This window comes from Drosophila mauritiana, chromosome 3R (genome assembly GCF_004382145.1).
Source record: "Drosophila mauritiana strain mau12 chromosome 3R, ASM438214v1, whole genome shotgun sequence".
Classification (NCBI taxonomy): domain Eukaryota; kingdom Metazoa; phylum Arthropoda; class Insecta; order Diptera; family Drosophilidae; genus Drosophila; species Drosophila mauritiana.
The window spans coordinates 27,109,336-27,124,948 of NC_046670.1; the positions used below are offsets into that span (position 1 = coordinate 27,109,336).

Consider the following 15,613-nt stretch of genomic DNA (forward strand, 5'->3'; position numbering starts at 1 on the left):
GATTAATTGCATATTAATTTTGTTTATTTTCAAGGGGCTGAGGCAGCGCCGATCTTGGCACGTTTCCTGCGGCAAGTGGGTGAAAAGCAAAAACTCAAGAAGGCAAACAAAATCCACATAATAATAGCTAGCATATGAAATCTGCTTAAAATTTCGTGCGCGTGTTGGCAACTTTTTTAAAATTTTATTTTTCGGGCATATCCCCCACAGCGTGAGAACAAAAAACGAAATGTTGCCTTAGGTTTTTTAATTAGTTTTTTAGTTCGCTGCACACCTGTCACCCTGAAACTAAAGTTAATTTCAAAACTGCAGCTGAAATGGAAAGCAAATTCGCTTTCAATTTCGGCACCAACTCGAATGCAATCTCCCTGTTGCCATCTCTTTCTGCTTTTGTTCGCCACGCCCACTTTTATGTTCAGTTGGCAGCTGGCAACGACCGTTATTTTTCTATTACCCGTGTTACTTTTTTCTTTTTGCAACATCATCTTCATTAGCGATCGGTAGCAAAGGCACAGTGGTGCAAGAATGGGGAAATAGGGTTTCAAGCTTAATCGAGCATAACAATAACATATATGTGTAATTTATTAATATTTCTATTAAATTTGCTTATACTGATTTATTTTAAATTTATTTTTATTATATACTAAAATATACTTTGTTTCCAATCGACTTTAGCCCACTGTGCGCGTCACTTTTGCTGCTGTTGCTGCTGCTTCTTTTGATCATCTGCTGCTGCAATGGCAAATAAATTCGTTTTTTGTGCCTCTGTTACACGTTACTTAAACATTTGCCTAGTTGTGGTGGCCACTTTTGTTGTTTACTTTGTTTGCTTTGCGCTTTTTGCACAATTCTGCGTTTGTTGAACCTCGTTTGCTGTGTAGCTTTTGTTTTTGCTTTTGCTTTTTTGTCTTTCGCTCCCTGTGTGTGATTGTTGCAAAATTAATTTTTAAGTGTATGAAGTACAGCTGTGTTCAAAAAAATAGCAGTGCGATGGAAACTAAGAAACACAAATGTATTTCTCCATGTCCCTTTTTGGAATCCACTTTTTATTCCACTTATTTTTGTAAAATGGAATGTATAGATATAGAAAAAAAGAAAATCCCGTCAGTTTTTCATGTTATCCTTTTTTTATTTACATTCTTGAGCAAATTCACCACTTTTAGGCTGTTCATAAGAATAGCAGTCTCTGGTTTTGTCCATCGTAAAGTCTCGAAATGTTCAATATTTTCTAAAAAGTGAGTTTGGTTAAGATAATTCGTATATTTTAAAGGGCAATAAATTAAAAAAAAATTCAAAAAAATTTATTTTAGTGGGTAGAGGACACCACTGCTCCCAGGAGAAAAGAATGTTTATTTTTAAGCTTAGAAAGGAAGGAAAAACATATAAGGACATTCAAAAAACCCTTGAATGTTCTGCCAAAATGGTATCCAATGCCATTAAATATGAATGGAAGCCCGAAAACCGTGGTACCATACGTAAAACCACAGATATAGAGGATCGGCGCATAGTTTGTTACAGCAAAGTCTATCCTTTTGCATCCTTTGGGGACATAAAGTCTGAGCTGAACTTGGGAATAAGCGACGTTACTATTCAGAGATGACTACTGAATCAAAATGTTTGTGAGAGGAGTCCACAAAAGGATCCCCTACTTAGCCCTAGGCATATTAAGGCAAGGTTAAGCTTCCGTAAGACCTACCTAATCTGGCCAGTCTCCAAATGGCGTAATATCTTTTGGATTGATGGGTCAAAAATAGTTCTATTTGGTGGAACTGGTTCACTCCAGTATATCTGATGACCTCCAAACACGGAGTACCACCCAAAACACCCACTGATGACTTTCAACCATGGTGGACCGAAAATTATGGTATGGGCTTGTTTTTTTTACAATGGTATGAGTCCATAACATATGATTTATGGTATTATAGACCAAAACGCATATGCAAATATACTTAGTGATGTCTTACTGTCATATTCTGAATATAATATACCCTTAAAATAGACATTCCAACAGGATAATGATACGAAACGCAGAAGCTCATCGGCTAAGAATAGGTTCACCCGAAATAGAATAGATGTAATGCACTGGCCAGCATCATCTTCCGATTTAAACCCGATTGAAAACCTGTGGGGGGACATTAAACAATATGTGTCGAAAAACTCCCCGACGTCTAAGGCTCAGATTTGGCAAGTTGTGCAGGATGCATAGTCAAAAATTCCCCCCAAACGTTGGCAGGTCCTGGTGGACTCCATGTCACGTGGGTGTAAGGCTGTACTGGCTAACAAAGGCAATCCAACCAAGTATTAGACCCTAATTAACACATAAAAAAAAAAAACTATGTTAGTTCTAAGTCATGTTGAATTTTGTGACTATTTTTTCATAGCACTGCTATTTCATTGAACACCAGAATTTCTGCCTCTTTTGTTGTTTTTATCTATATTTTCGAAACTATTGAAGAAATAAAAGTGAAACATTTGCTAAATTGTTTGAAATTAAATACCTAACGATATTATAAAAAAAATTTGACCATTAAAATTGTAAATCATAGGAATTTTTTAACTTAAACTCGCAGGTCCCAAGCACTGCTATTTTTTTGAACACAGCTGTAGAAAGCTCAACAAGTGGGCAAATGTGGGCGTGGGCCGTGCGGGCAATTTGTCCATATGCTGGTTGCTGTTGCCGGCGTCTAATTTGAGTAATTATATTCAAATTTAAGTCCATGTAAATTTCTTACAAAATTATTTGCATTTAAATTGCCTCAGCGGGCATCGCGCGAACTGTACGTCATTGTTAACAATTATTGCGAATTATCTACATACATATATATACTAAAATAGGATTGGCTTTTGTTGTATACATATCTCTATATTTTCCTCTTTCTCGAGCTTTAAATTAAACCAAATTAAACTTGTCGCCCACACAATGAAAACGCGTTCTCTTTCCCGCAGCCACCCCCACCGCAGACCTCTCTTTCTCTCTATTGATACAGCTCGGAATTGCTGACATCATACTATTATTATGGTTATTGTTGTTGTTGCTGCGTTTAGCTGGAAATTGCAATGCACTTTTAAGTCAACTTGTTGTAGCTCTAACAGTAAAATGGCAAATAGCAATAAAACCAACATCGCATAAAGCTGCTCTATCAAACAAACGAATGATTCACTCGACAACTTGCTCAACATTTGTGCACAGAAAATGGGAATTTGAATAATTAGTCAGTTCTAGTATTGAATAACACAGTTATTACAGCAAAAAAAAACAAATTGAAGCTTTGGTTAACCGAAGCTTTAAAAATGTATTGTCATTTGTATATAAAATGTCACTTTTTTGCCAAACGAATGAATAAACTAGTATAATGAATTGCAGTGCATCAAAAGCAAGAAAGCAGCAAATTAGCCGTAATTAATAAAATGTCACTATTCATATCCATTGGATCGATAAACGATCGATCGCAAATGAATCTGAATAGACGATAGACGTATGTAGATGGCTTTAATTGAATATCGCAGTAATTAGAAAATATTCTAGTTGGCGGTGAATTCATCTCATTTGCTTGAATAACAATTAAACGCTCTGTAGTTTATTATATGGTTTGCATTGAGTGAGGTCTATTTTTACACCGTGCACTTAATAATACATATCTGTGATGATGACATTGTCTGGTGCTCTTGACACTGGTGCCACTAAATAGAATCGAATCGATATGCATGGGCGTTTTCCTGGTGTTTAGAATCATTTTGCCCAGATCTCCGGTTCAATTAGTCATGTCAAGCGGTGCCAGCGGTTTATTCACTTATTTATTAATGTTTTATTTTTGTTTGTGCCCCAGCCAAGTGTAATAATTTATTAAATATCGCCCAGCCCCACTCCTTTGTTTGAGCTCTGCGCATATTTGTTATCTTTTTCCCAGCGGGTTTACTTTCTTATCGTGGGCATACCCGGCGTATGCTTAATGTGAGTGCACTCGGAAATGTTTCCATTGAATGTTCTGTTCCTTCGCTATGGCTTATGTCATTCACGATCTGAGTAGAGATTTCCGCTACATTCCCCAAGGAAATAATTGTGTGCTTCCCATTCGCAGTCTCGACTCGGCCGGCAGCTGTTTTCTGGGCAATTTCTTGTAGCGTTTTATACCCCAAAAAGTAACCCTTTTGTTGTCATAAGTCTGAGCCACATTTATTATGGCCCTAACAGGTAAAGAAGGAAAGCGAGCTGTGCAGACCTTATAGTCTAGCCCTATCTTAATAAGAAATCTCCCGACCGCATAAATAACACTTAACATGTTGTGGTCTCAACACATTTGGCCCTTAGTAGTCCCTTTCTGTTGTCTCACTGCCTGTCCACCTCCTCCCCCATTTTTGACCATATTTCATATGAAATTTGCTTGCTTTTTTTGGTACCTATTTATATTTTTCTACTCTTAGAAAAGGTTGCTGTAATTAGAAAGTTGGTCGTGCTCTGCAGATATCTTAGTTGCTAGATCTGCTTTTGTAAAAAGCATGTAAAGCTTAAATATGGTTTCAGTTAGCTGTTGTATCAATAACTAATTTAAACACTTTTTTATTTAGTAACTAATAGGAAAGTTGGTTCTTTGGGTAAGAAAATAGTGCTAACCCATTGTGGTCATATTGTGGTGGTTGCTGCTCCCTCATTCTGTACTCCCCCATCAAAGTTGTCAACAGAATGGTGTAAAAAGCCGCCTTTGTAGTTTTGGCAGCAAACATGTTTGGTTTTGGTCTAATTATGCTGCCATGTGGGCTTCGCTGCCGTGTTGCGTTGTTAAGTGAATTGCCTTTGCCTTGTGACTCGACTAATTTCGTTTGTTTTACTTTTGGCCGTCCGCTCGCTAATGAATTTTAATTGCAATCTGGCTGGCAGAGGGAATAGTAAATGCACTGTGACCCCCGCGAAAGGGAATTCCCACAATTTTCCGCCGACACGCTGACATTTTCCGCAGTATTTAAGCCCAGAATTTTCACGCCAACGCCCACGTAACAAATTGCGTGGCGATGAGGTGCTGATGACTCAGCCCAAAAGGGGAGGTGGTTGCTGTTGCCTTATTTTATATTCCATGCCACCAACAAACAATATGCGTTGGCTGACCACAGACAACAATTACACAATTATGCGCGAGAAGTGCGGGGAACGTGCCGCAAAAGCCTTGAATTAATTAAAAATCTAAGCCTAAGCTTGGCGGTCATAAATAAGCCAGACGGTCGGTGGCAGTAATATAACAATGCCACTGGCCTGGTCAACAATAATGTTGTTTGAAAGCCACAAGAAGAAAGGCACATGAAAACGATTTTGTAACACACATAGTAAATAAGTACGAAACATGATTCAGAAAATATGAGCACATTTTAAGGAGTTTGTCTATTGGATAATTGCAATTAAAGTTTAAGACCGATTTGCTTGGAATGGCGTTGTTTCGTACAGTGCGAGACATGGCTGTAAAGACGTTTATGGTTTGCTGATTGATGCCTGTTACAGTGTTGGCAAACATATCCCATTATCTAAAGGAATCCGATTTCAGATTTCGTTTCACAACACGTATTTAAGAGGAATAAAGCTATGTACACTTAATTTTTATAATTGAAATATGTATTTTAACTTTAACGATAAGAAAGTGCAATTATATCGCTCCATGACGGCTAACAAAGTAAATGTGTTTGGCTTCGTGTTTCGAAACCGCTTACAGTTTTGCTACGCACTGTAGTCGTGCTTAATTGAATGTATAAATCAAACGAGTGCATTCATTTAGAGTCCTCAATCCCGCCCCTCGTTGGCATGTCAAGTGTCAGTTGCACAAAACTCTGAAAATGTGGATTGAAAATGGGTGGAGTTCAAATCACCTCGAATCGTGCCTTTGTCTATCGGCATCGGCGTCCCAAAGAAATAGTTAGGCGCACAAAAAACTCAAAAACACACAAAACAAAAATGAAACAAACGTAAATCGACGGAGCACTGAAAAAATATTGCCAATTAGAATTAATGTGGGCACTCGCGATGAGATTTCAGCTTCGCAGACATGTTTCCAATTATTTTTGAATATTTCTCTGCTATTTGCACTTGGCGGTACATACAGCTTAGCTAGCCATTCAAAAGTAACGAAAAATACATTGATTTATCGAGGAAGTTTGCCGGGCTCAAAGAGTCGCCGCTGACAGCTCAATTTGTCATGAGATACAGATACTGCAGACACGTATCTCAAAGATACACATCGAATCGGAGGCTTTGCGGGCTTGGGCTCGACCTTCTCCTGGTTGCTATTTGCCCAAAGATCTACCAACTGGTATTACGCATGGGAGTCTCCCCAAGCATTCCCAGATATTTGCTATCCCCTGTTTGAGCCACGCAAATATTTATTGATCACGAATTCCGCGAAGTGCAAACAAACTTCAAAATTTGGCAGATTTGCTGGCAAATTCAGTCAAGGAGAACTGGCTACTAACGCCCAAATATTGGGCTTACAGTTTAGATGGCAAAGAAATGATCGAGGAACACACAAAGGCACGTCCTAACGACTGTTCTTAAATTAAATAACCCTTGTAACTCCAGTAAATACATACATTAGTATGCAAATGTTTTTCTTTCTCACGAAGTTCTTGGCTTAAGTGTAATTACATGAGTTTGCTCAACGAACTAAGAAAGGCATTAATTTGGCAGAAAATAATATTCAAATGTATCTGGGCCTGGCTTACACATGTTGCCCATCGATCTGTTCGTCCCTCGCCCCCTCCTCCATTGAAACATTTGAATGCGAAATAAAATGTTAGTGGCTGGCAAAAGTTGTGGCAATTAATTTGACGCCTCTGGAAAAAATGTGTCCCCACATGTGCTCTGTGTGTTGTATGTTGTATGTGTTGTATGTTGTGTGCTGTCTTGCAAAAGAGCCAGCAAATCCATTTTAATTGCAAAAACTGTGCGTGTGGCATGAGAAGCAGTGAAAAGGGATCAAGTCACAGTTGCCGCCTGGCCGGCCTGCTCCATATACATATGCATATGTATCTGTATATCTGTATGTGCCTGCTACATATGTGGCAGATCTATGAACTTGCCACCGCAAAACACGCGAGCTGCTGCGGTCTAGTTGCTGCTGCCCTCGCCGTTTAGCTTGGCCCCCCGAAACTTGGCAACTTTGCACATTTGCCCCAACAACCAGCACTGCATATTTGTCCAAAGTAATGAGACTTTTCACAGCTCTTTTTTTCGGTTTTATTTTTTAGTGTTTTTGTGTAGCGCAGCGTGAAGTCGAAGTTGTCTCCTAGACAGCCACGAAATGCATTATGGGAATTTTGTGGCATTTTCATTACCAGCTGCCTGCCCTCCTCCTCGTTTGCTCCTCATTTCTCATATGAGTCTGGCTTGCAGTATTAGTTTTAATTTGTTTGCGATTAACACGCGAGTGTAGAAAATATTTACAAGTATTATACGTTTTTTTTTATTTATGTGATTCATATTGGGGTGAGGCCTGAAAATTAGGTAAGATTGAAAAAGGATTAGATATAGTCTGAGCAGAAACCATGACGGTTTCGGGTTATAATAAAGTCCACAAACATTCACTTGCCATTCATGACCTTTCATCGGTTCGTCTTGATTTTGTTCCAGCTGGAGGAGCCCTAAATTCCTGACCAGCAGCTGCTGACGCTGGCAAATTTATAGGAGCCCCTATCAGTCGCTAGACTTTATTTTATTTCATTTCATTTTCTGCAAACACCTCTTTTTGTGGGCCCCGCCTGACCGCTCGCAATTAATTAGCGGCAATGAGCTGTTGCCTCTGCCTCCAAAGTTTCGGTTTCAGTTCCAGAATTCTAGACTCTACTTGCACATATATATCTATAGACTAATGTGCGACGTTGTTTGTGTTGCTGGCGTTTTTATGTTGTTGTTATGGCTCTCTTTATGCCGCTGCAACATCCACATTATTTGTTCGCTTCTTGTGCTTTTGCTGCTCGGCTGGCCAATGTCTGGCTAATTTTCTATTTATTTGACCACAAACTCAGATGGAGCACCATCCCATTCCATTCCATACCATAACATCACACCGCACCGCACACACATGGATAAGGCACACTCCGGCTAATTTATGGGTTTCTTGCACTCTTCGCAGTGGCCGGGAAAGGCATTAAAGCCAGCCTCTATATTCCCCCGACTGCTGGCCCATTGCATTTTGGCCCGGCTTAAAGTTTTAGTTCGTGCCGGAAAGGAAGGAGACCAGCGCACCCAGAAGGTGCTGCCCTGTTGCTCCTACGGAGCTGCAGATCCTAGAACTAGTTTACTTTCTAGCCAGTGTTTAACGCTCATCAACTTGATTTACCTATTAAATCATGACTGGGTGCACTGCGAAAAATACTAAATACTAAAAAATATCAACTGTATATGTATATACAGTCATTATGGTATATTTTCTAGATGTATCTTCAATTTTCATCTTGAAAATACCAAAGTATCTCAAATTATAATTCATTACTTTCCGTGCATTCAGTTTTTGCCATTTGTTTAGTGGCCGTCGACTGTTGGCACACGCCCTCCCCCAACAATTGCTACTGGACTTAAAGTTCAGGCCAGGTTCAGACCGAGTTCATGCGTGGCTTGTCCGCCCCTCCCCTCTCACCTCTCAGCACTTGGCCTTTGCGGTGGATTCCGATTTGGAATTGCCGTAAAATGACTTTTTGCCATGATTTATGTTACCACGTTGCGCTTCAAGTGCAACAGTTTCTATTTTATTATTGTGAGTGGTAGTGGGTGTGAGAGAAGGTCTGATGGTTTGCAAAGCCAACATGTAACACGATTGCTTATAAACAATTATGGTTTTTACTGAGTCCGCCAATTTCCTATATGTTATGAGATCGTTTTACATTTCAATACTGAGTATTTCTATGTTCGATCATAACCGCTTCGAAAATGAAAATGATTAGCTTTTGATGTGGGTCGTCGGTCTAGCCTGGCATTTGCTGTTGCTGGGCTGCTGCTTTAATTAGCTCAGCATTGTTTATGCTTATTTCGATTTGTTTCATTTTTCTCCATTACTTTTGCTCCCCCGGTTTTGTATTTTGTATTTTATTAATTAATTTGCCCGCTTCGTACTTGGAACAAAGGCGAATGTGTGGCAAGCAATGGGCTCGTATATCTGTCTGTCTGTTTGTGCAAGATCCAAGCCACAAGACATAAGACACAACCCACATGATTAACATTTGCTATTTCCATGGATTAAATCAGAGCCTCTTGGCTAAATTTGCGCAATTAAGCGAAGCTAAAGTTTGTTTCCATTTTCCACTGCAATTTGAGATCGTTTGCTAAGATCGAACAGATGCGATAGTCATTTTGGCCGGGTTCAGTTTGCTTTGCTTTGCTCTGGCTGGTTGGGGGCTGGTTCAACTAAACTGGTTACCGTTTTAAGGCATAAACTACAACAATTAATAACAGCAACAAACGCAGCGGCAGCTTTTCATGGTTTCGCTTTACACAGGCAACTGGAAAATGTTTTAAATATTTAGCATCCATTAATCAATTTGCACTCGCCGCTGATCTTGCGTTGCGATGCGGTCAGTATTTTGCCTGGCTCAGATTTCAGTACAGTAGGCAGTCGATAAAGCGGACATATTAAGAAAGCAATTGCACATAGAAAACAGGAGTTTTTAATTAACAATTCTTTGTCTATTAGTAATATCGTTTAGTTGGGCTTTTTTAATACTTTGGATAATTTTTGGTTTCACTTATTGTGTACAAACTTTATGATGGTTTCTATTACAGAAGAGATTGCACATTATTGTATTGCATTTCATATAGTTTTGTAGTATTTTTTAATATCCAGTACATGGAAATGCGATAAGGAAAAATTCAATTTAAATGTTAATAAATTGCTGTGGGATTTTATTTATTTTATTTCTTTGTAGGGGGTGCGTGTTTAAGGCCTGGAAAAATATAAAAAAAAACACTAACCGCACCCAAGCTAACAAGGCAAAATGAAAAATCATAATAAAGGGGAAAATATGGTAACAGAGAAATGAAAGTCAAATTCGTTTTCTTATTTAATGTGATTTGCCTTTTCGGCGCGGGATGAAAACTCATTTCGATATTGATTCGACGCTTGCGGTGCCAACTTTGCCATTTGAAGTGCTATTTTTTACCAAGTCCAATCTGCTGCTTTTTGCATTGATTTATCTTTGTTTGGTCTACTGCAGTTTTCCAATATCTACCTCGCTTAGGGAAAAGTTCAATCAAATGAAGGGGCGTGGCCCAAGAAGGAGGGCGGCCAGACTTAATCAATAACCAGAAGCAGCAGCAGCTCCAAACAAAGAAATACACATTTATTGCTTTTTATATTTAAAACCGAAATGCAGGTGAGAAGAGGGGCAGGGCTGTGGCCCACAGCCAGTTGTTTATGGGAAAAACGTGAGAAGCGGCTATTGCACGAAAACTGTGTACGTCGCTCGTCTATTTACATTTGCCATTATTATTATTATTTTTTTTTTTTTTGCATTGGTCGCGCATTTTGGGCAGTGTCTAATTTATTGAGAGGTGTGGTCGTTCCAAAAGGCAACAAATAACATAGCAATAGCAATCGCAATCAAATTATCAAATGTACAAATCTCAACGACAATTTGAAGCGCTTGGAAGAATCGCACGGACAGGTACTGGGAACTTAAAACAGAAAAGATAGACTCGCAATTGGCGGCGCCCAGAATTTGGCAATTTATCGATCAATTGCCATCGCAGCTGTGACATTTGCTTGGAGGCCAAACCCATCGGAAGAAAGAGCTGACCCAGAGAAGCGCCGATCTCTCGATGCAAATGAAGTTGAAGATTGTGATGTTGTGGTCAAAACGACCAAAATGAGATTAGTTCCAATCAAAGCAGAGCAACGTTTGACCGGCAAAACGTCGACAAACATGAAAACCATTAAATTCGTCGAGGGAGCTGCTTGGAGACACGTCTAAATTTAGCGGGCCTCGAGATATGAGTATCATAGAGAGACAGTTGGTAACAGAAATATAAGGCTAAAACCATATCAGTGAATGTAACTTGTGGGAAAACGTTTTTAATACGAAGTAAGCAGAAGAATGTACAGCACGTTTTCAATATGACTGACTTTCGTACAAAATATTATCGCTCATTCACAATATCGATTTTCCCAAATTAAACGGTTCTCCATAATCGATTAATTGCATTTTCGAGTGGTACATTGAACACTTTCGGCCTTTAAATTAACCAATCGCCCGATTATCGATTATGAGCACCGCAGGCTCTCCACATCCGTTGACTTATATTTTTGCCACGCACTGTCAGTGGCCCGCGCTGTATTTGCATAAATTAAACTAATTGGGCGCCAAAGCAGTCACCGCAAATGAATTTACATAAACCAACGGATGGTGGGGCTCACAGAGGAGCGGGGGATCCACAATCGAAGTTGAAGTGGAGCTCGCCGTTGTTTTTGTTTTGTGTGAGGCAATCCCCGAGACCCGAGACAGAAATTGAAACATTTCACATTTTTAATTTGTACGTGATAGGGCAAATAGTTTTGCCACTTGATGGGCACCCTCGTCCCTCGACCCCCGCTACTTTTGTGGCACGGAAAATTATGCAGCACACAAATCAGCTCCAGTTTTTCCTCCAATTTTCCGAGTTTCCCCTCTCGACTTGCATTGCATGCTAACGTGGCAGGGCAGACAAATCGACTCTTTTCTGTCTGGCAGCACTTAGCACGTGATTGAAAATTGCCCGGGAATGAAGTGATTGGGTTTCCACTCCTTCGAGAAGGAAAACAGTGGAATAGTAGTATTCCCTTCTGCAATTCCGATTGCCTGCAATTCATTTACTGCTTCCATCGTAGTGAATACAAAATATATTTCTCTGTACAAACAATTTGCGGAACTTTGCTCTTTTCGTTTTTCTCTTTGTCTTTGGCATTAAAGGCAAATTTACAAATTAGTGTGAAATTAAGGCCAAAACAGAAAAAGTACATAGCGCTAAAGCAACAAAAAAAGCGCAGAATAAACACTCAAGATCCAGAATTAACGATACCCCTTCGCCTTAGTCGTCGTTTTCGGGATTGTGTTCCCAGAGAAGGCGTCGCCAATAGAAAAATGCCACTATCCAAAAATAAAGGCTAAAAGCTGAAGTAAATAACTGGCTTGTCAATTGACTTTGGTCAAAAAAACCATTCACTTACCTAGGGTGAAGAATATCGGAATCGATTCAAAAGTGCAGAAGCTACAACTTAATGCGTAATCGATTATAAAGGCGCTACAAAAGATCAGGTGGATTATATCTGTTACCAGATAGATGATCACCAGAAATTCGATCTGCTGTAAGAGATGATATGGGATCAGAGAGTGGACTTGCCGAGGTGATCACATACCAAGATACTGCTCATCATCAGAAAAATCGCTCCAAGAAAGTGCACCATATAGGCAACTCGGGCAATTAATAACAGACGACCATCTGTTAGTGGGAATACAAAGATTAACCAATTTATATTCTCTAAATTATGAAAAATAAAAGCAGAGCTTACCTCCGCTTACCTTCGCCAACAAAGAGCCCCAGGAACGATGCGAAAATCTCGAAAAGCGCTATGAAAAAGCATCCCGCCCGCAGATTCACGCAGCAGCAACAGGATTTTAGCCAGGTTCCCCGACATTTCATCTCTTGTTTGACAGCAGGCCAAAGGCCTCGTCAGATCAAAGATCCCATACTAAAAAAGTGTGTGTTGCAAAGGGGAAGGTCACACTGCACCAAAGACTGCTTCAAAGTGCGCCATGGTCACTCTATTTAAATAGGGGGTTATATGCCTTTCAGCCACATAAGAACAAATATTTGGCTACAAAATAGCTTATATGGCACTTCAGTTTCGCTTGTGTATCATTTTTTTTCGGCCATTCAAGGTCGGAGTCAGCTGCTCGGAACATGTGATAATGTTTGGTATTCTAATTTGAAACGCCTTTGTCTTGGCTGCTCAACTCATTTGGCTCATTCAATTTGACAGGCGACGGAAGCGACGCCGCCTATAAATTACAGCGTATTCATGGGTCTCGAATTTGGTTGGACCTGGTTTCTGATTCCGCCACTCGGACTTCGCCAGCTGTGTCTGCACATCACATTCAACTCGATTCAAGTCCAAATTCCAGACAGGAAGAACCGGCCAGCCCCCAAATCCAATGCCCATTGATTGTTCCAATGACAGCTATATGCTATAAGCTATATAGCTGGAGCTGACAGGAGGCGGATCTGACTCATAGATTTCGAAATGAATGCAAAATTCGGCCATAGTAATTGTATCGAAATATGAAACAATTTTACACTCTGCTTAAACGAGGTGCTTGATTGGAAAATGGGCTGGCTATAAAGTTAAAAATCGAAGTCATTATAATCAGCAGTGTTGGAAAGTGCTTGTCTCTATTTACGATGGTAAATTTCGAGCACACTTTACTGCCTATTAAAAAACCATTGAATCCGCCTTTGCAGTGTGATTATAATCCATAATTCGCTGACCGAATAAATTTGATCAATTCATAGCCCATCCAAATACGATGTTCGATTTATTCTGGCACGTTGTGCGCCCCAATAAAGAAAGGGTACACTCATAAAAATTGAGATCGCTTTGATTGGGAGCTCCTTCGTTTTTTCGACTCTACAGCTAAAGAAAGAGCAGAGCGCACGTGTTCGGGCCAAAAATGAACAATAATAGGCGGTGGGAAGGCCAGAGCAACGCATTTGGGCCATTAAAATTCATTAGCCGTGCACATCTCGATCTGGAGTGCGAGATCCGATCAATAAAATAAGCAAACAATAAAGACCGGGTCGAGCACATTCAATATGAATAGCGATCTGAACGATCGCAACGATCTGAACTGACCAGCAGCTGTGTTTTTCGATTCGAATTAAAATTCATATTGCCCAAATTAGCAGAAACCGCTCGACGGGCAAAAGTTGTGGGTGGGTGGGTGGTTGGTTGGCTGAGGAGAGTGGAGCGCTTGGCTTAATTAACCTTTCGAAATTGAATTTCCTCACCGCCTGTAATTGTTTTAAAAATAAATTACAAATTTGCAGCGCTCTGCTGATTAGCACAAGTCGATGACTAACTCGAAAATGACGCGACATTCGGTCTGCTTTGTTTATGTTATATAATCGAAGTCAAGGTGTAAATAAACAGCGTATTATAGCATTTCTAATGGCTCAGCTTTCGCGTCCAGCAACCAGATAAGGTATTTTTTGTAGTTGCTGTTGTTGTAGATAAGTTGAAATTCCACACGAGCTAAGTGGGAGCCCCCTTTCCCCCCTCGGCAGTTGATAAGAGCTGTAGAAATAAAATTAAAATTTAAATAAACCGGAGGGGGTAAACAGAAAAAAACAGAAAAAAAAAAAAAAACGAAACAAAGCCAAACGAAATCTATTCAATGTCAAGGTCAACAAATGAATTCGACTGTTTGTCCCATGTCGTTTCTTCTCTCACTGCTTTTGCACATTTTCTGTTTGCTTTCGTTTTCGTTTTTCTTGTTAATTTTATTGTATATTTCTGTAGATTTTTTTCGCCTTATATTGGCCATTGTTGATAACTTTATTTGCGTTTGCTTTTGCTTTGGCCGTAGGCCATATAAAAAGCTGAAAGGAAAATATGGCAAAAATTCCCAGCGCCCCCCTGAAAAAGCTTGAGGGATTTAAAAATAATTTTATTTGTTTTAATTGTATAATGTCATTCCTAAGCTTTTAAGGCCATTTGAGCAACATTTGTTCTTATTTTATTTTGGCCCCTCTGACGTCAGTAAAAGTGGGCAAAGTAAATGAAAAGAAATTTCATTATACATGGGGACTACTAGAGAGTCACGTAGTATTGGATTAGTCAGATTATTGCCAAGTTACGTGGCTTACGGCCAATATATAAATATGTATACATACCAATATTTACATAAGCGCACAGTTTGGCGAGGGAAATCCTTATCGCCATTGCATCCGGCTTGAATTCGAGTTCGAATTCGAATTCGAATTGGAGACTGGAGGAATTTCCGCTCGCCTGTCATATTTGCAATTTTCCAGCTGTCAGATAATTTACATTTTTATTTAGAGGAATTTGTGCATTCACATTTATATGCGCTTATCTATCTTTTTCTGATTTATGCATTTTTCTCCACGATTCTTTCCAGCTCCACATCTGGCTGCAATGGGATCTTTTCGCGTCGCCTGGACTTTTCGTCGTTCAATTTGCTGCCAAAGACTCGTTTGAATTCTTATCAAGTCAAGGTGAGTTATGTCCATGAATAAATATGTATGCAGCAGTCAGTCCTAGGGTATTTACTCGCACACCATTCACCGCGTCGCCTATTCAGATTCAGTCATTGAGAAACCGCAAAGTTGGCTCAACTTGAATCGAATCCGCCCGCCTTCTTGGAAGGACAGGCAAACAAATCTGTATCTGCCTGACTTGACAAACTTGCAATTGGATATGCCTCGGTTTAGAAGTACAAGTAGATGGTTCTCGACTTGCCGGTTTATTTTTTCGCCGGATTAGATCATTTCCAGCTGGCCAGCGGAGGCTGTCAAGCTGAGCTAGAATTCCCGGAAAATGCAGCGTAGAAAAATACAAATATTCATTGTCTAAGCTGTTTTTGCAGTCACATG

The 15,613-nt window shown here is 39.8% G+C and overlaps 2 protein-coding genes across 4 annotated transcripts in view; one reads left to right on the top strand and one right to left on the bottom strand.

The window, feature by feature from the left end:
- Positions 1–15,613, top strand: part of LOC117142604 (headcase protein) — an 89,474-nt gene that overhangs the window by 17,217 nt on the left and 56,644 nt on the right. Inside the window, exon 2 of the mRNA XM_033306683.1 lies at positions 15,139–15,235. Coding sequence (XP_033162574.1) covers positions 15,139–15,235 — 97 coding nt within the window. The remainder of the gene's footprint in view (positions 1–15,138; positions 15,236–15,613) is intronic.
- LOC117142607 lies at positions 10,027–12,748 on the bottom strand. Of its 3 annotated transcripts, none has more exons than XM_033306686.1 (4): positions 12,523–12,748; positions 12,360–12,442; positions 12,171–12,303; positions 10,027–12,114 (listed from the first exon to the last, which is right to left on the bottom strand). In XM_033306686.1, exons 1-4 carry the CDS (start codon positions 12,641–12,643, stop codon positions 12,032–12,034), a joined length of 420 nt encoding a protein of 139 aa, XP_033162577.1. In that variant the 5' UTR covers positions 12,644–12,748; the 3' UTR covers positions 10,027–12,031. The 3 variants fall into 3 exon arrangements, 2 of the variants coding, with proteins under 2 accessions (XP_033162577.1, XP_033162576.1); XM_033306685.1 differs by having other exon boundaries at positions 12,171–12,306; XR_004459567.1 differs by lacking the exons at positions 10,027–12,114; positions 12,171–12,303 and having other exon boundaries at positions 12,513–12,603.